The sequence below is a fragment of the Notolabrus celidotus genome, chromosome 11 (genome assembly GCF_009762535.1).
Source record: "Notolabrus celidotus isolate fNotCel1 chromosome 11, fNotCel1.pri, whole genome shotgun sequence".
NCBI lineage: Eukaryota > Metazoa > Chordata > Actinopteri > Labriformes > Labridae > Notolabrus > Notolabrus celidotus.
This window is the reverse complement of record NC_048282.1, coordinates 29,076,063-29,098,671: the sequence shown is the minus strand read 5'-3', so window position 1 is coordinate 29,098,671 and position 22,609 is coordinate 29,076,063. Positions and strand designations below refer to the sequence as shown.

At 41.1% G+C, this 22,609-nt stretch overlaps 1 protein-coding gene across 9 annotated transcripts in view; it reads left to right on the top strand.

Annotated features, from left to right (window-relative positions):
- rap1gap (RAP1 GTPase activating protein) overlaps positions 1 to 22,343 on the top strand; it is an 88,383-nt gene extending 66,040 nt beyond the window's left edge. For 4 of the 9 annotated variants that reach the window (XM_034694834.1, XM_034694841.1, XM_034694838.1 and 1 more), the window contains 22 exons: positions 982 to 1,029; positions 1,487 to 1,525; positions 1,616 to 1,807; positions 4,665 to 4,768; positions 6,942 to 7,020; positions 7,113 to 7,166; positions 8,826 to 8,909; positions 11,637 to 11,737; positions 11,908 to 12,037; positions 13,043 to 13,198; positions 13,287 to 13,358; positions 13,444 to 13,530; positions 13,643 to 13,783; positions 15,585 to 15,716; positions 18,124 to 18,201; positions 19,179 to 19,288; positions 19,511 to 19,630; positions 19,743 to 19,878; positions 19,972 to 20,083; positions 20,247 to 20,326; positions 20,475 to 20,522; positions 20,653 to 22,343. In XM_034694834.1, the coding sequence (XP_034550725.1) occupies positions 982 to 1,029; positions 1,487 to 1,525; positions 1,616 to 1,807; positions 4,665 to 4,768; positions 6,942 to 7,020; positions 7,113 to 7,166; positions 8,826 to 8,909; positions 11,637 to 11,737; positions 11,908 to 12,037; positions 13,043 to 13,198; positions 13,287 to 13,358; positions 13,444 to 13,530; positions 13,643 to 13,783; positions 15,585 to 15,716; positions 18,124 to 18,201; positions 19,179 to 19,288; positions 19,511 to 19,630; positions 19,743 to 19,878; positions 19,972 to 20,083; positions 20,247 to 20,326; positions 20,475 to 20,483 (2,064 nt within the window). In that variant the 3' untranslated portion in view covers positions 20,484 to 20,522; positions 20,653 to 22,343. The remainder of the gene's footprint in view (positions 1 to 981; positions 1,030 to 1,486; positions 1,526 to 1,615; positions 1,808 to 4,664; positions 4,769 to 6,941; positions 7,021 to 7,112; positions 7,167 to 8,825; positions 8,910 to 11,636; positions 11,738 to 11,907; positions 12,038 to 13,042; positions 13,199 to 13,286; positions 13,359 to 13,443; positions 13,531 to 13,642; positions 13,784 to 15,584; positions 15,717 to 18,123; positions 18,202 to 19,178; positions 19,289 to 19,510; positions 19,631 to 19,742; positions 19,879 to 19,971; positions 20,084 to 20,246; positions 20,327 to 20,474; positions 20,523 to 20,652) is intronic. The other 5 variants (XM_034694839.1, XM_034694833.1, XM_034694840.1 and 2 more) reach the window with 3 other exon arrangements.
- Positions 22,344 to 22,609: the final 266 nt, after the last annotated feature.

Genomic DNA, 22,609 nt, shown 5'->3' with positions numbered 1-22,609 from the left:
CTCTCTAAGCTGCACTCACAAAGCAACTAACCAGCAGTCAGAGTGACTTTTCCTAACTCTGCAGCTCGCTGGCCCTCTGCCTGGCTCCAACACTTGTGTGTGTTGGATTCAGAGGAGAGCTGTCGGAGCATTATTTGTGTCGCAATGTCTCTATTAACATTCTGGATGCTCGCAGCACTTTAACTTTATTATCTCTCCTCAAAAACTGTCTCATGATCTCTCCACAGCTTTAGATTGATGCAAGTTTTACACACGCAATCTCACAAATAAGAAGTGAAAGTTTTATGATGGAGCTTTTACAGACTTAAAGTAATGACATATCATAAAATAGCTTTCAGAGGCCCCGACATCTTTCACATCTTCTGGATTTGGTTGGCATGACTGAATATTTTAACGAGATATATTATATCCTTTGTAGCAGGGAGTGTGTTTTTTCACTTAATTTATGGGTATGATGCATCGCCTTCCTGGACGCTTGGTGCCGTCGTGGCTCTGATTTAGTATCACAGCATCCCTTTTTCTGCACTCTCTCCATTCTTCTTTCACACATACACACCTCAGGTCCAATGGGTGCTTCTATTTCACTTAGCTTAGCATCTTTCTAATCCTTCTGGGTCTTATTAACACAATTCCTCTGTGTGCTAACAGCCTTTACAGTCTCTCTGAAAGGCCTGCTCTTTGGCATCCTTGAATTGTATCAGCTGTGTGTGTGTGTGAGTGTGTGCGTGTCATGTAACTTTCCATCTGTCCCTCTGTGACTTTGCTTTGTTGCCTGCTGCAAACCTCATGGGAAATAATGTGTCGTTATGCAATGACATTGATTATCCTCCTTTTGTTTAATTGCTGTCATTTAAATTCAACTGCTTTCTTTTATATATTTTTAAACATCCTTTCAATGCGGAGTGTTTGGATTTACAGATGTTTTTTGTTCTGCTGATGATTGACCATGCTCCTCTCTGTCTTTTTCCTCACCTCTCGTAGGGTAACAGGATGGACGAGCAGAGATGCACCTTTCCTCCTCCATTAAAGGTGAGACTCTCCATGCACAGACACACTGTTTTCCACTTGATGCAGCCCATTGTCTCACGCCTGCTCCACTATATCTCGCTCTTCCAGACAGGCTGATTACTGCGGCTCAGAAAAGCACAGTATTATTTATAATGCAGTGCAAGGCTCTGAGTCCTGCCATCATTTTTATACCCACAGAGATAGTTTCATATGTCCCTGAATGCTCTGCACAAGAAATGGCAAAATCTCAGCTGCTAAGACTCTAATAGGATGTGATGCAGTACAATATCTTAAAGCATCCATCTGTGAAATGATGGCATTATTGTGATCAAGTGATGCATTGATTCCTTGCTGTGGTTGCATAACAGTTATACAATAAGACTGAAGCAGTGTCCTTTGGGATTATGAGGTCAGACAGTGTGGCTATTTTTATTCTTTGATGAGAAGACAATGCTTTTCTCTCTCTGTTTGTTTTCAGACTGAGGAGGACTACATCCCATACCCCAGTGTACATGAGGTAGAGTGATGGAGACATTCATGCCTTCACATTTTACTTTTACCTCGCTCTGTTTTACAATCTTTGTTATTTTGCATTTCGATATCTCAGGTGTTGGGAAGGAAAAGCCCCTTCCCTCTCATCCTCCTGCCTCAGTTTGGGGGTTTCTGGATTGAAGGGACGAATCATGAGCTGAGTGACACAGTGGACACAGAACAGCTGCAGCCGCTGTCCTCAAACTCACGCACCAAACTGGAATGTAACACGACAGCTACCATCTACCGGAAAGACTTCCTGGGCAAGGTCAGCCTCTTTATGCAACATTAGGACGAATCACTTTGACCTAAATCTAGCAGAAAAACAACAAATGAAACACAGTCAGACATGTCTATTAATTAATATTTATTTAGTGCCAGATCCCTCAAATGATCTGATGACACTTCACAACTTCAAATAGAATAAATTAAGAAAAAGATCCCAGCCCGACCCCAAACCAACCCCACAATCCTAAGGTTAAGAACATAATATATGCAATAATAGTAAGTAAGTAGTAGTAAGTTGCTGAATGAACTGAGGAAACGCTCTCATGATATCTTAATGAGGAAACACTGGAGGTAAAATAAGATGTTAAAACTCAACACAGAAAATTAAAATCACTAAAATAAAATACATTTCTAAGATAATAAAACACTAAAACATGAAACCACTAAAAGAAAATACGATGCTATACTTAAAATAAATAAGTACATAAATAAATAAAATAGAATAAAAGTGACAAAAATTTGAAAAACACTTAAAACTCAAGATAACAGGTTCAAACCTGGTGCTCTTTACAGTAAGTAATGATTCCTAGAGATTCAATGAAATGTTTTTTTTTAATCTAAATAAATCAACGTCAATTATTTATTTCATGAAATTATGTTTTTGATTGAAATGTGACCAGGAAAGCCTCATTGAGATTAAAAATCTCTTTCACAAGAGTGTCCTGGTCAGGATCATCAGCAGTACATTCCAACCAAGTTACAGACACATAACACAAAACTATTACTAACATGCCAACATATCCTTGAATTGACACAAATCCATAGACTGTATAAATAATGGACATAGTATCTGTGACGTCACCCATCTGTTCATGAGTGCTGTTTTGAAGCCAATTGTTGGCTGGAGCCGTATTGAAAATGCTGAATTCAACCAAACTTAGTGTGAGGTAAAGAGGCGGAGTTTGAGCCTCCTAGCCAACAGCTACAGTGTCCCCGCCTGTCAATCAAGTCAGTCATGTGTGTGTTTGGATTCAGAGGGCAGAACTAGTAATCTTAATATCTTATGAACCGTCACGTTTGAAAAAAAATCTCTGTTGTACAGTGTGTGCCGATAGAGAAATTAGCTACGTACCCAAGCCGTCTTCTGTACCAGGCTGTAAACATGTTTATTTCTGCTGCAAAGATCGTCTTTTTTGAATTGGTGTCTATGTGGTTTTCGGTGTTTCTGCAGCCAGCCTCAAGCGGATACTCGATGAATTGCAGTTTATTTTGAGACCGGAGGTTGCTGCTTGCACAAATCTCATAATACACTGCATAGTTTAAAGTTTCTAAAGTCAGGGATGAATGGACATCATTTCTGGATACCACAGTTCAAAAGTTTCCATAACAAATGGTTATGTACAAAAATTAGGGCTGCCAAATAATTAATGTTTTCAATTGCGATTAATCACTGATTTCAACAGTTATTTAGAATTTATACAATACATTTTAGTTTAATCAATTTGCACACTTCTTCTGGCTTTTGTGATGCAGTTGCTTGCTGGCATCAGACTGACTAGCTGCACCTGTATGCTTTGCTTGTAAATTTTAAATCAATCAATCAATCAATCAATCAATCAATCAATCAATCAATCAATCAATCAATCAAGCTTTATTTATATAGCACCTTTCATACAAATCAAATGCAACCCAAAGTGCTTTACAGCGATTGAAAAACAACAGAGAAGCAGAAGTAAAACAATGGCAAGACATATTAGGGGAAAATAATAATAATGATAATAATAAAAATAGTACTAATAGAAACAAAAATAAAAATAGAATAGAATAAAATAGAGACTAAAATAGAGACTAATGCTCACCAACAATAAAATATGTATAATTAAAATAAACAGAACCCTGGTGAAATGTGCTGTCAAAGTGCAGTTGTGTCGATATTTTTCATCATGGCAGCAGCAGGAAGCAGGAAGACACAGTGGTTTAAATAGGGTTTAGCAACAAGGAAAAATAGCTTGGGATTTAAAAAAAAAGATACATTAATCTAGGGCCTTAACCACATAGCGAATGGCATGTTTACACTGACAGCCCTGATAGAAATGTAATATTTTTACATTGAATCCCTGCTGGCATTCTCATAGGCAATTCAAATTCAGAAAACATGATTTATTGTAACCATCAGTCAATCAGTATTTATCTATAATGCACCAAATATCCACAGTCAAGTTATTACATGACACTTATTACATATATAGCAGTAATAGACCATCAACCAGCAAGCTCTTAGCAACAGCAGAAAAGAAAGCTTCCTTTTGAAGTCCAGATGAATCACATGTACTTTGTAAAACCTATGTGCAGAAGTACAGCCGTTAAGTGTATTCTTACGTACTTTCTCGGCACTGCTTGAATGTCTTTATCTCATTCAATTGTTTCTTTTCTACACTAACAGAACAGGATCTTTGCATAATTGTTTATTCAGAAGTAAAGTCAGTTTTACATGTTTTTTAAAGGTGTGTTCTGAAACTGTGATAATACTACAAATAATTCACATTACAGTCCTCATTATAACAGCTTCCTTCCTCTGCAAATGAGCCTCGTTACTTCAGAATATTTCACAATCACTTTCACTTCTTGCTCATTACGGTAATGAAATGAATAAGCAGCGAGTGAATCCCAGCCGAGGAAAGCGCTTACAGCAGCCGGCCTCTCTGTTTGGCACCTCATACACTGCTGCTAATGAAGATGCATTAGCCTCTGCCACCTGTTCATACACACGCATTATATGAACAAATCTGATCTGAGCTGCAGAAGAAGAAGAAGAAAGGGGTCTCAGATTGGAAAGATAATGCAGTGTCATGCTCTTGTGTGTGTCTAATGATTGTATCCTCGCTCTGTGCCTTCAGGAACACTTTAATTACTATTCAGTGGACAGCGCCCTCGGACATCTGGTGTTCTCTATTAAATACGATGTGATTGGTGACCAAGAACATCTCCGACTCATGCTCAGGTAATATCATTTACAGGTCTTAAATTGACACCTATGAAAAGAGGGTATTGACACAGTTCACATTTGGAGGTCATTTAAATTCTCACATCACATCCTGGGAGCCCTATCGCTTCCAATGAAGAATTGCTGCTTGTTTGCTTCTCATAATTTTAACTTAACTGAACCCAATTTTATTTATCTATTTTTTAAAGATCTATTTTTGGGCTTTTTCACCTTTATTGGATAGGACAGTTGAAGAGAGACAGGAGTAGAAAGTGGGGGAAGACATGCAGTAAATGGTCCACGTCGGCAGTCGAACCGTCGACCTCTGCGACGAAGACTATTGCCTCTATACGTGGGACGCTTAGACCGCTAGGCCACCAGTGCCCCCAACTTTATTCTGAAAGAATGTTCCATGCAAGCATGCTGCCAAAGTCGTGTCATAGAAGAGCAAACAGACAGAAAAAAAGATAAAGAAGATATGATAAAGACTAGAGATGAAGTTATGGTAACAACTGATGCAAGCTTTCCTATTACTCCAAATTAAAAGCATATTGAAGTGTACTGTAGGACTTTAAAAAACTAGAGATCTTCAGGTCTAAGGCCGTGGTTCTCTGCTGGAAAACAATGAAATCCTCCCTCTGGTTGAGGAGTGAGACTCTGCCTTCGTTCAAGTATGTTTGGGATCTTGTTCATGAGTGAGGGTAAAAATGGGTTCTGAGATTGACTGTTTGGTGCAGAGTCACAGCAGTGTTGTGGGCGTCACAACAGACGCTCGTGGTAAAAAGGGAGCTGAGTGTCTTCTATTTACCAGTCCATCTACGTCCCAACCCTCACCTATAATCGTGAGCTGTGGGCAGTGAACGAAAGAATGAGATCATCAATACAAGCAACTAAAATGGGATTCCCTCCAAAGTGTGGCTGGACTTTACCCCTGAGAGATAGGTGGAAGAGCACAGACAGAAGAGAGCCACTACTCCTGCAAAAGCTAGTTGAGGGGACACCTGATTAGGATGCCTTCTTGACGCCTCTCTACGGAAGTTTTTTGGGCACATTTAACTGGATAGAGACCTGGAGGTATGCAGAGCGAGCTGGAGGGGCAATATGTGCCATCTGGCGTGGGAATGCCTCAGAATTCCCAGGAGGAGTTGGGAGCGTTGTGAGGGAGGGGGGGATGTCTGAGTCAGCTTGGTTAGCTTGCGGCCACCACGACCAGCGAGTAAAAATGGATGGATGGAAAAGCACAGAGAATTTTAATTTATTGTTATATAGTACCCATTTCAGGAAGCTTGAAATTTTGAGCAATAACTTTTTTGTTGTTGTTTGATCGGGATCATAAAGTACAAATACAGGATTTTGGAAGTATTCAAGCTGCTTGTTTATTATTGTTTTTTGTGTGGGCTATTTTTTAATAGTTTGTGTCTACCCTTGTATGAATTTTGATTATTTAACAGGTTATTTTAAGCTTTGATTTTCTGTGAGTGTACACATATTTTTTCTACTTTTGTTGTGGATGAAGTTTTCTTGATTTGGGATGCTTTTTATTGTTCCATGCTCTTTTGAAATACTCCTTCTGTCCGGACTTAAGAGTCATTTAGCTCTTAACTTATTCCCAGAAACAAGTCATTTTCTTCCTTCACAGATTTCCTGCCCACAGATTTCTGCGTATCATAGTTTAAGCCCTCTATTAATGTTACAATTGTTCTTTTAATATGTTCATTGTTGTCTTGATATCCTACAGTCAGCTTAATGCTCACGGTGCATTTAATGCATTATCAGATAAAACCTAATCTTTGGATCTGCACATCAGTATCTGACGCTATGAGTGTGGGCTTAAGTGAATCGCACCACTTACATGATCAACAGGAAGTTAATGTTCCCAAAATGCCCTGCGCTGACCAGATAAACACATCCTCCCTGCTCGGGTGTTATCACAAGAGTCATAAAGCTGGAGAGAGTGTCAACAGCCCCGTCGTTTCCACAGTGGAGTAACAGATGGACTATTTAGGCCAGCGAGTGGGTGGGGACGGACTGAGGGAGAGAGAACTGGAGAGAGGTCAGAGGAGGCAAGGAGAGAGCGAGGGTGGGGAAGTTTGAAGAAGGTCCAAACCGGATCATCACTTTCCACTTTATGAAATGTTGCATCACATAACATTACTCTGATTACACTCTGATTGTTTTATGACTTGACCAGGAACAAGCTGAAAACCTACCACGATGTGATCCCCATCTCCTGCCTGACTGAGTTTCCTAATGTGGTCCAAATGGCCAAGGTGAGAACAGCTGTTTATTATGCTGAACATCTGCTGTGACAAAATATAGACTTGACCAGCTTGTAACATTTTTTCTCCTTTTTCAATCCAAGCTCGTCTGTGAGGAGGTCAATGTGGACCGCTTTTTTCCTGTCCTTTACCCAAAAGTAAGCTCTGCCCTGGTTTGTATTTACACAACATTCATAAGTGCTCTTTCCAGTCCCACACGTCTGAACATTTAAAGGACTGGTATGCAATATTTCCAATCTGTGTTTAAAGGTGACATATCATGCAAAATCGACTTTTTAATGGTTCTTTACCTGAAATATGTGTCCCTGGCATGTTTACAAACCCCCCGAGAATGAAAAAAAGTCCATTCTGCCCCTGTTTTGATTTCTTCACCTTTCTGTAAATGTGTGTGAAACGAGCCGTTTCAGACTTCCGTGTTTTTGTTACGTAACAACAATATCCGATTCTGTCACGGAGTCAGAGCTTGGAGCTTGTTCAGCCCATAGACTGTATAAAATAATACTGAATCCCCCCTCTGTTTTTCATTACCTGCACAAATGTGTGCTAACAAGGAGCTTAGGAGGGAGACATGCTAGTTGTAGGCTGTCTTAATAAACACAAAGGTCGGTTTTATGCCCCACGTCTGCAGATTTGAAGATCTAGTGGATGATTTTTATTTATCATTGATAAGTGCTAGCGCTAGTTAGCATAGCTACATAGCTACATGTTGTAGCTGTAGCTGTGTACCAAGACACACGTCTACATACTGACAAATAAAACAACAAGAAACACAGAATCTGTGACCAATCCTTCAGAAAAGGTCCCGCTGCCTTTCTGGCAGAGGTCGGTTTTACTCCCCACGTCTGCAGATTTGAAGATCTAGGGGATGATTTTTATTTGTCATGGATAAGTGCTAGCGCTAGTTAGCATAGCCACATAGCTACATGTTCATAGCTGCAGCTGTAGCTGTGTACCAAGACACACGTCGACATACTGACAAATAAAACAACAAGAAACACTAAATCTGTGACCAATATCCTTCAGAAAGGTCCTGCTGCCTTTCTGGTAGAGGTCGGTTTTACTCCCCACGTCTGCAGATTTGAAGATCTAGTGGATGATTTTTATTTATCATGGATAAGTGCTAGCGCTAGTTAGCATAGCCACATAGCTACATGTTCGTAGCTGTGTACCAAGACACACGTCGACATACTGATAAATAAAACAAGAAACACTAAATCTGTGACCAATCCTTTAGGAAGGTCCTGCTACAGGCGCCTCTCCGTCAGGATCAGATTCAGAGGGTTGAAGTAACGTGATCTCTGAGCAGCCGTGTATATTCAGCCAACATGTAAACATTAGATCAACGTGCTGGAGAGCCGAGGGCACATCCACTTTCTGAGGGGGCGTGGTCAGAGGGAAAACAGAGTGTTCTGAGGAGGACTGAAGAAGAGGGCTTTTCAGGCATGCCAAAATGTGATTTCAAATTGTTTTTTTGAGCATAAACTTTAAAGACATGTTTTGGGGACCTCTTAGACCAATATATATTGATGAAAAAAGCGTAATATGTCCCCTTTAAGCCAAAACAAATGTGAAAGGTGACACTTTCTGGGAGAAAGATGTGATAGCTTCATTCTCAACCCAATATAACTTGGAAAGACACATGCACAAAGGGTCTAACTGAGACTTTTGATGACTCATATTTGCTCTAATAAATTTCAACACTTGATCAAAGCCGATGATCACAAGTTTGATGTCTTTAGGGTACATTTGTGAAACGCTGAACCTGTACCAACTCTTCTTCTCTCTATTTTTCCCAGGCTTCAAGACTAATCGTCACGTTTGATGAACATGTGATAAGCAACAATTTCAAGTTCGGGGTCATTTACCAAAAGTTTGGACAGGTGAGCTGTTAAGCTTCATCTTAAATAATGATAAAAGCTTTAATGTGATTCAAAGGTAAGCAGGAGCTGTTCATAAAGAAAGCAATGTTAAATAATGAGCTGATCATCACACAGTAGAGGATAATGTTCCTAGGCATCTTCTTTTAAAATAGTTATTGAACAATTAAGAAGTACTTTATTTAAGTTATAAACTGATTTCAAACAGTTCAGTTTATAATCAAGGTAAACAAGACTGATCATTTAAAGCTCCTATGAGGGTTTTTTAACAGACTGAAATTGATACCGATTTCTATTTATGACATACAAAACCAACAAGACCATCAACATGAGGACTTATTAATTATTTATAGCTGTTATTAATGACGGACACTGCTGCTGTGGGGTAGACGTCAGACAGAGTGACTACACGAATTAACTTTTGACTGTTAAAGGTAAGCATAGTGGGAATTTTGTTTAAAAGTCACTACATGCACATGAATAAGACAAAATCAGCAGAAAGATAAGAAGCACTGTTTTGTCCACAGGAGGCGCCAAAATCATTACAAACTGAGGCTTCCTCACAGGAGCTTTAAGATGTTCAAATTTGTTAAAGTTTAGTGAGGAAGGTTTGATAGAAATCAGTTTTCAAGTATAACAAGTTAACTATTTAGAATAAATTGTATATAATTATTATAGAACATGACTATTTTATCATCTCTTTTTTATTATTTCAACAGCTTGGTGAATAGTTTGATGTTTACCTTTATTTTGTTCTCAGTATTATGTTCCTGACATTGTCTGACATCTTGTTGGCTGTCAGTGGTGGACTCAGAGAGGGGGCAAGGGGTTCGATTTTCCTCCGATCCCCACATGTATGAAATAATGCAACAGAAGCTCCCTCTTTGATGCCCTTGTATAAGATAAAAACATTATTAAAAGTCCACACTGGTGTCCATAAAGTGGAAATCACATGAGGAAATGTGGTCACAGGTGTCCTCCCAGTGGATAAAACGTAAGAACCTGCCCTCTCAGGCTCATCTTCGTTGCTTTGTGAGAAATTGCCCTTGGTAATGCAGATTAGATGTTTAAAATGTAATGGGGGAGGACGCCCTGTACCCCCTCTTATTACTTCAAGGATTTGAAAGACTATTCCAATTCTGCAACCTCTGAGCTACATACTCGACTCATAGCATTTTTAGACTTTAGACTTTATTGACCCCTTGGGGAAATTCTTTTTCACAGCACCCTTGGCGTTTCCACAGGCATTCACGAAAAACACACATTGCTCAACTGTACTAAACAAACTATCCACAAAGGCCTCAACACTCAAACAGAGAAAGTGGTGTTATTCAGTGAGGCCTGTTGTTCAGGGTCCCTATAACAGCAGGGATCAGGCTCTTGCCAAGGCGGGCCCTTCTACACCTTGGTACCCTGTACCTGCTCCCTGAGGGGAGTGCGATGAGGTGGGTGTTTAGTGGATGTGTGATGTCCTGTTCTATTGAGGCTTACCAGCCCACTGTTATCTTTGACAGGCTGGAAGTGAGCCTGTGCATCTGCCTTATGATTAGAGAAAGGAGACACAGGAAAGAGGCTGGGGTCAGATCTTTGTCAATCACAACTGTTGTGCTCTCCTGACTCATGGCATAAAGCAGGTGCCCTTTCTATTTTTATCGCCCCTGCCCTTCAAAGTACGTCACTGTTGGCTGTAGTACACTGTTTTCATTGGATGAATTTAGTGCTGTTAAATCTAAATACAGCAATGACATGAAGCCAATGAAAACTGGCTTGATAGTACACATGCATCCTTTATATTCATCACATTCAGTCGTTGAACAATGAGAAAGCAATATACATTGTAATTTCTGATTTCCTCGAGGAAGCTCATTATGCTCTGTCCTCCTTGGTCCTAATTAGAGCTTTCAGTCCAGCCCAACACTCCCTCTCATTTCTGAGGCAATCACAGCCTACTTTTTTTTTTTTACAGTGTCAGGGGCAGAAGAGCTGTTGAAAGCTTCGCTGAGGGCAGTTCTACTTCTGAACAGAGACCTCAGCTTGAGCAGATCTTCACTGTGCAGGCTGTAAAGCCTGCAGTGGTTGAAATACATTGTTAAATGCATCGTAAATGATCTACCGTTTCAAGGAGGAAGAGAGGGCCGTGTTCATCCTTCAGGCTGTTTTCTATTACGGAGAGACGTTAAGTGAAATGCATGATGGTTAAAGAGGCATATTGCAGACAGAAAAACAAAACGGAGATACATAATAAGCAACAGAAGCAGGCTTTGTTTCTGTTTGTTTTTGTCGGTGAAAGCTTTTGTGTTCACATCAGCGCTCCACTCACTGACAATAGATAATCAACAGTCTATCACAGCTCATTATTGTCATTATTGCACAAGCTTTCCTCAAGCCCCCCAGCTCTGAACCTGCTGTTGTACCTTCTGCTAAACCTTCTCTGAATTCCAAAAAAACAATTTTGTTTAAATGAGATGAGCACAAAAACACAGAACACGCTTCACATACACAGACTCTGATGCTGCCATGAAATAAAAACACACCCAAGGTAAAATAATTAAAATCAAATCTGTCTTCTTGTTTTCTTCTTTGAAATCCTTTGTTTTATTGTGTTTGATGCAGACACAGATACCATTATTACCCACACTTTGTAGTGTACAGTACACTCTATCATATAAATAACCCTCTTTGCTTTTAACTCCAGGCCTTGATGCTTATGATTTTTCTAAATGTTTGCAGACATCAGAAGAAGAGCTGTTTGGCAACAGCGACGAGAGTCCAGCCTTTGTAGAGTTCCTGGAGTTTCTTGGAGAGAAGATTGAGCTGCACAACTTTAAAGGGTGAGGATCTATCTTTGGCTTGAGGCACTAAATATACTCCACTGTACATCTGACAGCATGTTTCCAACCATAATTTACATCATATCAGGCCAGCAACAGGAGGGATGGTCGTGCTGCTGCAGTAATGTGTGAGGATAAATCTTCTTAGACATGGTTCTGTGTGTTTACAGTTTCCGTGGAGGGCTAGACGTGACTCATGGGCAGACGGGCACCGAATCCTTCTACTGCAACTACCGCAACAAAGAGGTCATGTTCCATGTGTCCACAATGCTGCCTTACACAGAAGGGGACACACAGCAGGTACTGTAATGCAACACCAAACTAACTAGCACACCTTTTATAATCCAACTGCAGGCAGTCAGACAGGTTCCATCTGGGTAGCGTAGTGCCCTTTCTTTATGTTCCAACCTCAGCAAATATTTGCAGCAAAAGAAAAAAAAAAACCCTGGAAGTGATTAAGAGTCTCTTAAAATGCATGCTCGTGTCTGCATATGTGGCAGCAGTGCTACAGCTGATATGCAGCTTTGCTCACACAACCGTGTCCTCCGCCTCTCGCTCCCACATTCACACAAACACTGATTAATTAGCACAAGCTCGCACACCATTTGCTATCTTGGCTTGTATAAACACAGATGAGGCCATGTCTATATGTTCAGTCTCCCCCGACAGAGTAGAGCGTGCTCAGGCTTTTATCAGGAGAAACAGCACCTCCTGGTGGTGTAGAATACATTCAAATGTGCATTTTAACATTTAGAGACAGGAGGAAGAATAAGGGGAAAGAATTGTCATGATTACATTTATGCATAGTTTTCACAAAGTTCAAATAATGAGTAATCTTTTTTGTATTTTGGGGCGCTGTTATGTGTTTATTGAGAGGACAGGCAAATGGATAGAGGAGGAAAGAGAGAGGAGAGAGTGTGAGGATGACATGTGGCAAGGGGCCAAGGGTCAGAGTCGAGCCAGGGCGGCCACCTCGAGGGCTCAGCCTCTGTGGATGAGCTTTAACATTGAGCTTAACCAGCACACCATGTACAGAGCGACACTATGTCTCATCCTGAATGTTATTTCAAATCAAATGTCTTTTTATTTCAAATCCTGTGTACTTCCTGCCCTCGCCCACATTTCCTTGAGTAGTTTCACTCAGTTTATTAGATGTATTCAAATCAAATCCAACGCAACATTTCCTGAAACATCATGAAGATACAATTCAAATCAGCATCTGTGATCCAATAATAATTGGCTTGGGAGAAGCATGCCTGCTTTAATTACCCATAAATTAATGTCTCTATGTTTGGTGTTTTGCAGTTGCAGAGAAAGAGACACATAGGAAATGACATTGTCGCCATCGTTTTCCAAGAAGAAAATACTCCCTTTGTACCGGACATGATCGCCTCTAACTTTCTTCACGCCTACGTCGTGGTCCAAGTGGTCAACCCCTGCTCTGACAATGTCCTCTACAGGGTAACTTGTCTCCCTACGTGTGTAATGACTTCACTTCCTCTGAAAAACACTTGCTTAAACTCTGATTCACTCATTCTTATTTTAATAGGTGTCGGTAACAGCACGGGATGACGTACCTTTCTTTGGCCCAGCCCTCCCGAACCCTGCTGTTTTCCATAAAGTAAGACAAGAAGCAACTTGTTTATCTGAACTTCTGTATTATTAAGCATACAATATAATGCCATTCATCCCTATTCCTCTTTCAGGGCCCTGAATTCCATGAATTCCTTTTTACTAAGCTCATCAATGCAGAGTATGCCTGCTACAAAGCTGAGAAATTTGCCAAATTAGAGGTGAGTGGTAAGAAAACATTTGAAACAATTACTTTGCACCTCTGGCCTTGGAGAATATCACGTCTGTTCCTTTGTCTAATTCTCCTCTCTCTATGTTACATGTGTATGTAAGGAGCGAACGCGCTCAGCCTTGTTAGAGACCCTGTATGAGGAGATCCATGTGAACAGCCAGGCCATGATGGGTGTCGGAGGAGAGGACGACAAACTGGAGAACGGAAGCGGAGGAGGAGGGGGCTTCTTTGAGTCCTTCAAGGTACCTGAAGATTCAGCAGCAGAGTCCGGGATTCGGACTGGCAGCGTCAACTCTGCTGAGTTTGAAAAGCTAGAACATGTTTGAATAAAGCAATTTTAATTCTTTACTTTATGTTAGAAAGAAGACAGATATTCAAGCTCAGGCTAAAATCTAATAAAAAAGTTGGTTAGCATTTTCACTTTCTTGCTGAGAGTTAAATTACAGGGGACATAACACTCCTGTGTGCATCTGCTTAATATGGAGCTGCAGCTGCGGCTTTTTCAACTAGACTGGTTTATCCTCTCACTAACACTCCTTAAAAACATCACATGATTATATTAATAGTCATGTATTAATCAAATGGGATGTAACTTGTTAAAGGGATAGTTTTTTCCTGCTCAGTGAGGTTTGCAGTGTTGCCAACTCCTCACTGAGGAAAGTAGCTATTGGCTGTTATAAAGTCACTACAAGTCGCTTAATGACGTCATCACTTAATTTGCATAATTTGAATTGTAATGGATGCTGCAGGAGAGATGTGTAACTTTGAGGGAGAGACAACACTGGAGGTTTGTGAGGTAATTGTCAATTGTGTGTAGTATACCACCCATATACACACCACCAGGGGGCGCTGTTTCCTCTGAGAGAAGCCTGAGCACTCACTATGCTACAGGCAGAGTAACATATATAAGTTCTGCAGTCGCTTTCTGTCAACTAATAGAGTCTACAGTTACACCGATATCAGTGTTTGGGTTGGACATAAAATTAGCTAAATCTTCTGATAGCCTAGCCTTAATAATGGTCCCCCAACCAGTTCAGGGCTGACTGCCCCCCCCTGTTGGTAATACAGAGTTTTTACAAGTGCCTAATACAACCCCACTTCTCAAAACAGAACTATCCATTTAAGTCACAAGCTTTTAAGGTTCTGTTAGCTGGATATCTTCCCTTTTGGACTGCCATTTTTGCTGCAGCTCTGTGTAGTGAACACAATTGAGTGAAATTTTGATCTTCTTATTTAATTCTTGGCAAGAAAATGTCCACTTAATGTAAATCTACATCTTAAAGCATCCATTATACAGGGCTATAAAGCTTATTAATTATGCATAAAAACAGTATGGAATTAGCATCTACCGTGGTTATAGTTTTTTAGCCAGCTGTCAAATGTTTCTTCTGTGGGTGTCTTTTCTGTGGGAGTCTTTCAGGATTGTTCATATGCAAGCTGTATGCTTTTAGAGGCTTCATCACATCCCTCAGTCTGTATTCTTCTTAAGAAGAGAAGCTCTGCTGCTCTGTCCTGTCCTGCTGGAGCACATCACTCTTGGCTTCCTCATGCTTCCTAGCTTTTTGTGTGCTGCTTTCCTCTGTGCTTTGCTTGCAGTAGTTTTCGGTCACTGATCACAAATGTGTCTGATTCTGTCATCTCTATATGTCCTCAAATCCAAGGGAATGGATAGATCTCCTCCACCTCTCCTGCCTCTTCACTCTGCTACATACCTGCATAAAGGTGCTCTGGGCTTTAAATTTCTCCTGGCTGTGTTTACACTCAGTGCAGCCAGACATCTGTGAGCAACTCGGCCCCTTTACTTCCCCTCTCCTCACTTACCACCTAATGACTCATCTGAACCCCGCTCCGGGCGCTAAAGCTTAGCAGTGTTCTCTGTGGCTTCCTTGTCTGTGAGGATTAGCATCAGGCCGGCGCTTTCGGCCTGTTGTGGTCGATGTTCAGGGACAAACCCCCGAGGCTCCTCTCGGCCTGTGATGCTGAGGGGTCGCAGGGGTCAGCGCCCATCTCAATGTATCTCCTCCTCCTCGTCTCTCTCTGTAGCGAGTGATCCGCAGCAGGAGCCAGTCTATGGATGCCATGGGTCTAGCTTTCAAGAAGCCGCACACAGTCTCCACTAGCATCAGCAGCAGCTTTAACCACGAACCCGCAGACAGCCCCAAATTCCCTGGGATAGTAAGTACAGTCCCCGCTCCTCCTGACCTTGAGGGAGGCGAGTCTCACTCCCTCTGCCTCCACCCTGCAGCTCTACTAGATTTAACGCCCCCTCCTCCCTCACTTTGCCTGCTGCACTAATTTCTCACAGAAACAGGCTGCACACTCAGCCGAGTGAAGCTTTTAGCACCGGGTCTTAAACACGGCTTTCTCACTGAACTGTTTCACTTTGTCTGCCACCACGAGCTGAAGTCACTGGATGCTCATAACAGACCTGAATGCTTGAAGGACACAAGGTGAATTTCTTCCATGGGTTAAAGCTGCTTCTAACACCAACTGTTTGTTTTGCCTATGTACTCATTACTCAAGTCTCTGTGCACCTGCATTGATTATTAGAGCCCACCGACATTTTGATGAATGTGGAGGTCTGGGGTGTGTGTGTGCGTTTGAGTGTGTGTGTGTGTGTGGTTGTGGGCATGCCACTAAAAACATATATCACATATCACACAATATTTTTGACTGTGCTAAAAAGGGATGTAACGATACACTCAAATCCATTCATGATGCTGCGTTCAGGATACAGTTATTTCACAATTTCATAGAGGTGTAAGTAACCCAGTTTATGTTCAAGCTTTGGAGAAGAGCCTCATAAAACTGTTCTTTGTGATGCTTTTATTCAGAGTTTTTTTTTTTACTACCTTACACTCACGTTATTTCGTCTCATGTTTGAAAACAAATATGCTTTTATTTCTAAAGGACGTAAAAGGTACTTTCTTTAGATCATAAAGAATAATTGAAGACAGTACATAAGAAATTAAAGTAATAGTAATGTCCAATATTTTAGTATGAAGAGCCATAAGCTCTTACATCGTCATTGTGTTATCTGTTATACCTCCCTTACTCTCTCTGTGTTACCCACAGAATAGGTGTGGACACACACTCATGACACATGCAGGGAGTAGAGAGAGAGAGAGAGAGGGAGAGAGATTGTCCACTAGCTCATCAATAGCAGATATATAGTGATGAAAAAAGAATAATACTGAAGCGGTGGGCAAATGTACTTTATTTAGCCAACAAAGGTGCATCCTAAAGTGCAAAATCGTCACCTGTTGCTCATGTCCCAATATGCCTCTGCTCCACACAGGTATGAGTATTAGCCCTGTTCTTATTGAAAATCTGCAACACTGCCGTCACACAGCTCTGCCATCATCACGCCTTTGTACTTTCATATTGATCCATCTGCCTTTCATGCGTCCGCAGTGCTGTAACACAATGTGAAATGACACACCAAGCCCCAATGTGATGCAGTTGCAGGATGTCTCGGTGTGTCATTTCACATTGAGTTGCAGCTTTGCAGAGGCACGTGAGGTAGACACACAGCGGGACACATACACACTCACTCAGACATTAAGCCTTGTTCCACCCTGTGATGTCTCTGTTACAACCTCTGATGTTGGCACAGCGATGGGACAACTCGGTCATGCCTTAAACTAGCAATAAGAAAAGGGGTGTGAGGTCAAACTAGAGAAGTTAAACCGCACCCTCTGCTGTTTCAAAAGGTTATCACAATTCATTTTTCACTTCCTTGATTGGAGTCATCCCTTAGGTATGCTTTTCAACTGTTGTGTGAGGTATCGTTACATCCCTACTGATAATGCTCAATAAGAAAAGAAAACTCGTATCTGCGAACTGCAGCTTTTGCACTTTTCTGCAACTCAGAGAGGAGCAACAATCAGAGCTTATTACAGATACAAGGTCTTCACTTATCTTGCATATGGTTGCTTGTCTGATACGTGTTTTTATTGTACATATTTTGGGAGGGGGGGCTTTGATTTTGATATTTTTAAAGAACATTTTTATTGTGTGGATGTGTTTTGTTTGTCTTTGCTTGGTACCAAACAAAAATGATTAGTCATGTATATTGTGGAAACAGACACTCACACCCTCACTTAATTTCTTGATCCACTAAACGATCGCCTTCAGTCATTTATTTATTAACAAACATGCTTTATGAATGATGACAACTCAAGCGTTTTTGTTGCTCATAACCCTGTCTTGATTTGAAATCTAACGTATAACATACTGACTGTCCTCCTCTGCTGTGTTTTATCTGTTCTTCATCCTCTTTCTCTCACAGGCTCACATAACCAGCTCATCCCTTCTTCTCTCCCTCATCCAGCTGCCTGTGTTGCACCCATGGAGCCAAAATGTCCCTTTTTTTGTATTCTGCAGCTGACCTGTGCTTTGTATTTTGTTTGAATAACATGACTTACTGCATGGACTCATATATATCTGTATTTATCTCACGTTTTCTCTCCCCCCCCTCCCAACCCCACTTACCCTTCTTTCTGTGTCTCATCACATCTCTCTCTCTCTCTCTCTCTCTCTCCCCCTCTGTCTCTGTCTCTCCTCTTCCTGTGTGGCTCAGTCACTGCTTGTCCCAGGCAAAAGTCCCAGTAAATATGGACGTCGAGGCAGTGCCATAGGGATAGGAACCGTAGAAGAGGTTCATGTCTAATTCTAACTACTTTCTAACGGCTCGCTTCTCCCCTCTGCTGCTTGTTTTGTCTGCATGGCTTTAACATACCACAGCTAGCCTCTGTACATCTCAGCGCTCTGTATTATACAGTATGTGTTACAGATAGGATGTGGAACCTTTAAATCAATCTGTGGAAAAACAAACTTTCTGCTCCTGAGGTTTCTATTGATCACACAATTCCAAACTTTTGGACTTTACATGCAATCGAATATTTAAAAGAAGCATGAAAGACGAGATAAAAAGCTGTGTGCACACAGACCGTAAAAATCCTATTATATATCATAACAAAGCCCACTTTGGCTCCCTTCTGACTAATATAAGTAATATTATACATTATCTTCACACTGTCCTTCCTGCTTAACTTCACTATATATATATACTATGACTTATTACTATTCCATATTATACGTCCACAAAGCTTAATTCTCTATTTGTTTTAAATGATGAATATTAATGCTATAATGACCTCCTTGCAGGGGAATTATAAAAAAAGAACCCTCCCTCTGCTCTTTGAAGCTGCACTGAATAAGAAGGCTTTTTTTCAGGTTCTTATTTTGAGAGCTTTAAAAGGGAGATTGAACGAACAAAGCAGTAGCTGAGAAAGCACATTTAGTGGTAGGCCCTGGAGCCTTTAAACCCATCTTTCATCTCCCGCCTTAGTGTGCCCTGCTCTGGCTGACAGGCAGGCACCGGGGCCTGACATTAAGCTGCTAAGTGCGTATTTATACTTCTTTTATCACAGCAGAAACAAGTCAGAGGGAGAAATGTTACTGTTTAGTCTTAAAGTTCAAGGCTGCTTTTGTTTTTGAGGAGCATTAATGAAAGAAGAGCTAAACAAATAGTTTCCTGAAATGTTGACTTTTTTTTTTTTGTAACTCAAAGATATTTCAAGTTTTTGAGGTATTCTGACTCTGACTGTCTTTCCTATCCTCTCTGTCTGGCAGTCTTTGATAATCCCAGGAAAGAGCCCAACCAGGAAAAAGTCTGGTCCTTTCAGCTCCAGGAGAAGCAGTGCCATCGGTATCGAAAACATCATAGAAGTCCAAGAGAAGAGGTAAAGAGTCCTGCATGTGTCTATTTAACTCATAGATCCACCCATCACTCTGCTTTTGTCCCTTTTTCTCTACTTTCTTAAGTATCGTAAGTCATGTATTTGTAAACTAAGATTTATAGATCACGTCATCTTTGTTGTTATCAGTGAATGCAAACACATGTTGTCACCCATTCTCTTCTTTCTGGTATCTTCCACGATTGTTGTCTCTGTCTCCTGTTGCAGCAGAGAGAGCTCCCCAAACACCCAGAAGACACCGGACAGCGGCCACGTCTCTCAAGACCCAAAGTCAGAAGACTCGTCCAATCACAGCTCTCCTGAGGTGCTCACAACCACCAAACACAGGTGTGTATGACCAACAGCTCACACACATGAAATGATGTGTGTTTGTGTAACTTTCTCTTACCAAATAAAGATACAAATCCGTTCCTGCTGTGCTGCTTAACACAGTGTGTAGTTCTATTCTCAGCGGCAGGGCGCCGTCCATCCCTGAGGGTCACGACCTCTCCCGCTCCTCGTCCAACGCCAGCAGCTTCGCCAGCGTAGTGGAAGAGAACGAGACAGAGGCCACAGAGGACTACGACACGGGCATGGTGAGATTTTCATCGTGTTAACACGCTCTGCTTCTTTCACAGTTTAATGTCCGTACATGTTTACTCCATGTCTCTCCTCTGTGTGCCCCTCAGGAGAGTCTGTCGTCGGCCGGGACGCCACACAAGCGGGACTCCCTCACATACAGCACATGGCTGGAGGACAGCACCAGCACCACCAGTAACACCAGTCGCTGCAGCTCACCAGGTGAGCATACTGCAAAGATATTCATACACTAGAGCAGGGGTTCCAAATGTGCGGGTCACATCCTGCTTTTCTCACCTAAACATTCCCTCTGTATTTACCCTCATCTAGGTGTCTTGAGTTACTGTAACAGACTGGTTTGATAAACTGTTCATGTGTCCTGCAGGGCCTGCTAAACCTGAGCGAGGGAAGGGCACCGACATCCGCATCAAACTGGAACGACCACAGGACCGTCAGTCCTCATCGGTGAGTCGGGCCCATCCTGGACTAAACTGAAATCTTAACTCTTTGTTATGAGCTCCTTTGTGGTGTTTGCACTCCTTTTGTCTTTATTGTTTGTTTTATATTGTGTACCTTCACTTTGACTCTGCTCTTTGCATTTCTCTGTTTGCAGAACTGTTAGCTCTCCACACCTGGTTGTATCCTGGATCACCATCTTCAGGTTAGACTTTCTTCTTAACCCTTTTTTTGTGTCTCAGTCTGCTGATTTAAACTGCAGGCCACACATGCTGTAAATAAACACTGATGGAAATCTAATGGTGCTAATGCTTGTTTTTCTTTTGCTCCCAAAGCATTCCCATAAAGTCACAATCCCTCTGGGAGATGAGACAAGTGCAGGTGTTCGCCACGTTCAGTGATGGAAGGACAATGATGAAGGAGACGAGAAAGATGAAGGAGATGAGACAGAGGAGAAAAAGCAGGTAGAGCCTGGCCGGTGTGCTGCTCAGTGAAGTCCACAGCGCAGCGTTTCCAGAAATCTGGAGGACTCTGGATGGAGAGGACGACGCACAAAGAGGGGCCAGCTTTTTGCACAGTGTTGTTTCCTTTCACACTTTTCTTTTGCCTGTTCACACATCTGTTGCCTGGTCGTATGTTTCTTGCCACATCTCTTCTTTTGAAAGAGCACGTTTGTATCTACAGATTTAATAGTTTTATTTGTTAAAGATGTAACTTTGGTTTAGTTTGTCATACTGAAGTCTGGGTCTGCTGATGAAGACAGCGCCATCAAGCTCTTTGTGGGGGTTGAGAGAGACTTCCACTGAGACATTGAGGAGATAGTAACCTGGAGGGTTTACCAAATTAAAGACAGATCTTTAATGTTGACATGAAACCAAATATCCACCACAGAGAGTGGACGTTACTTACAAAACTCCTGATTTGATTCGAACTTGATTTATTGGATGCTTAAATGTAATTTGAGGTAAAGTCCAAAAAAGGAGGACTGTATATTTCTACAAGAAAAGCATTCTATTCTTTACATTTTCACCATCTTCTCCATAAGATTCGAGGGGACACAGTGAAGAGGGCGCTGTTTTGTAGAAAAAGATGAAATGGCCTTAAACTTAGATGCATTTCTTTGCCCCTCAGATTTATTTTACCTCACTTTTTTACTCAGATGATAATGGGATTGCTGTATTTAAAAACATTCAAACAAATCTACTCACAATCACTTTTTTTAAGCACACAACATTCTTCAAGAATCATGGCGCAAAGCATTTATTCCTCAGCACTATGTGTGTAGTCTGTTGATGTTTGGATATCTTCCTCCACGACTGATTTGACTGCTCCATGTCTCGTCTGTCAGTGAAGAGTCCAGTCTTTGCTTTCTTCCTCTGAAGTATACATCTTTATTTATTGATTTGTTTCCTGTTGAAGTGGCATCTATGGTGTAAATCTGTTCTACTGTACCTCTATGGTGACTGCACTACACTACACGTCCTGTCACATGCTCTTACTGTTGCTTTGGAGTAAATTATGTTGTCAACTGTGAAGCTCTGTCTTTTTCAAGGTTCAGATCTCGTTCATTGCAGCACATTTGATGCAGTTATGATAAAATTGTGAATATTTATTTGCTTTTGCTTCAAATAGCTCAAGATACAACTACTGATTTTGTAAAGATGAATATATTTAGTTGGAGTTTATTGTGCATAATGTATAGGTCATTGATTTAAAATGGGATTAACCAACACCTGGAGATTACTGCCAAGTTAACAGTTTATTGTTTTATTTCCTGTACCCTTTGAAATATCATTCTTAGAAGGATTATTTTCTGTAGAAGTTTATTTTACATTTTTCAGACTGTTCTTTCAAAGGGAAATCTCACAGTACATCCTGCTGATCATTTCAGTTGCCTTATTATCACAAAAAATGATGTTGTATAGTAATGATAGTGAAGCAAATAGTTATTAGCCAGCAGGATTTACAATGACATGAATGTTTTGTTGTTGTTGTTTTTATTGTAAATAAATGCCCTGAGAATTTAGCAGACATTTGTACACATCACTAAATGGAAACTCACTCTCTGGCTTTCTTTGTCGTTGCACACAAATATAACATTCGGGACTCCACATAGGGAAAATCCCTGCCGTGAAATGCAGACTAACTGTACATGTTTCACTTTCCTTCGTCTTAATGAAAGCAAACAGAGAAAGCCCCATGAATAAATGATTTGATGTGGCTGCCCACAAGTATGTCAAACTAGAGCAATCTAAAAGTGGAGGCTTTCCCGGTTATGCAACCGTGCCACTG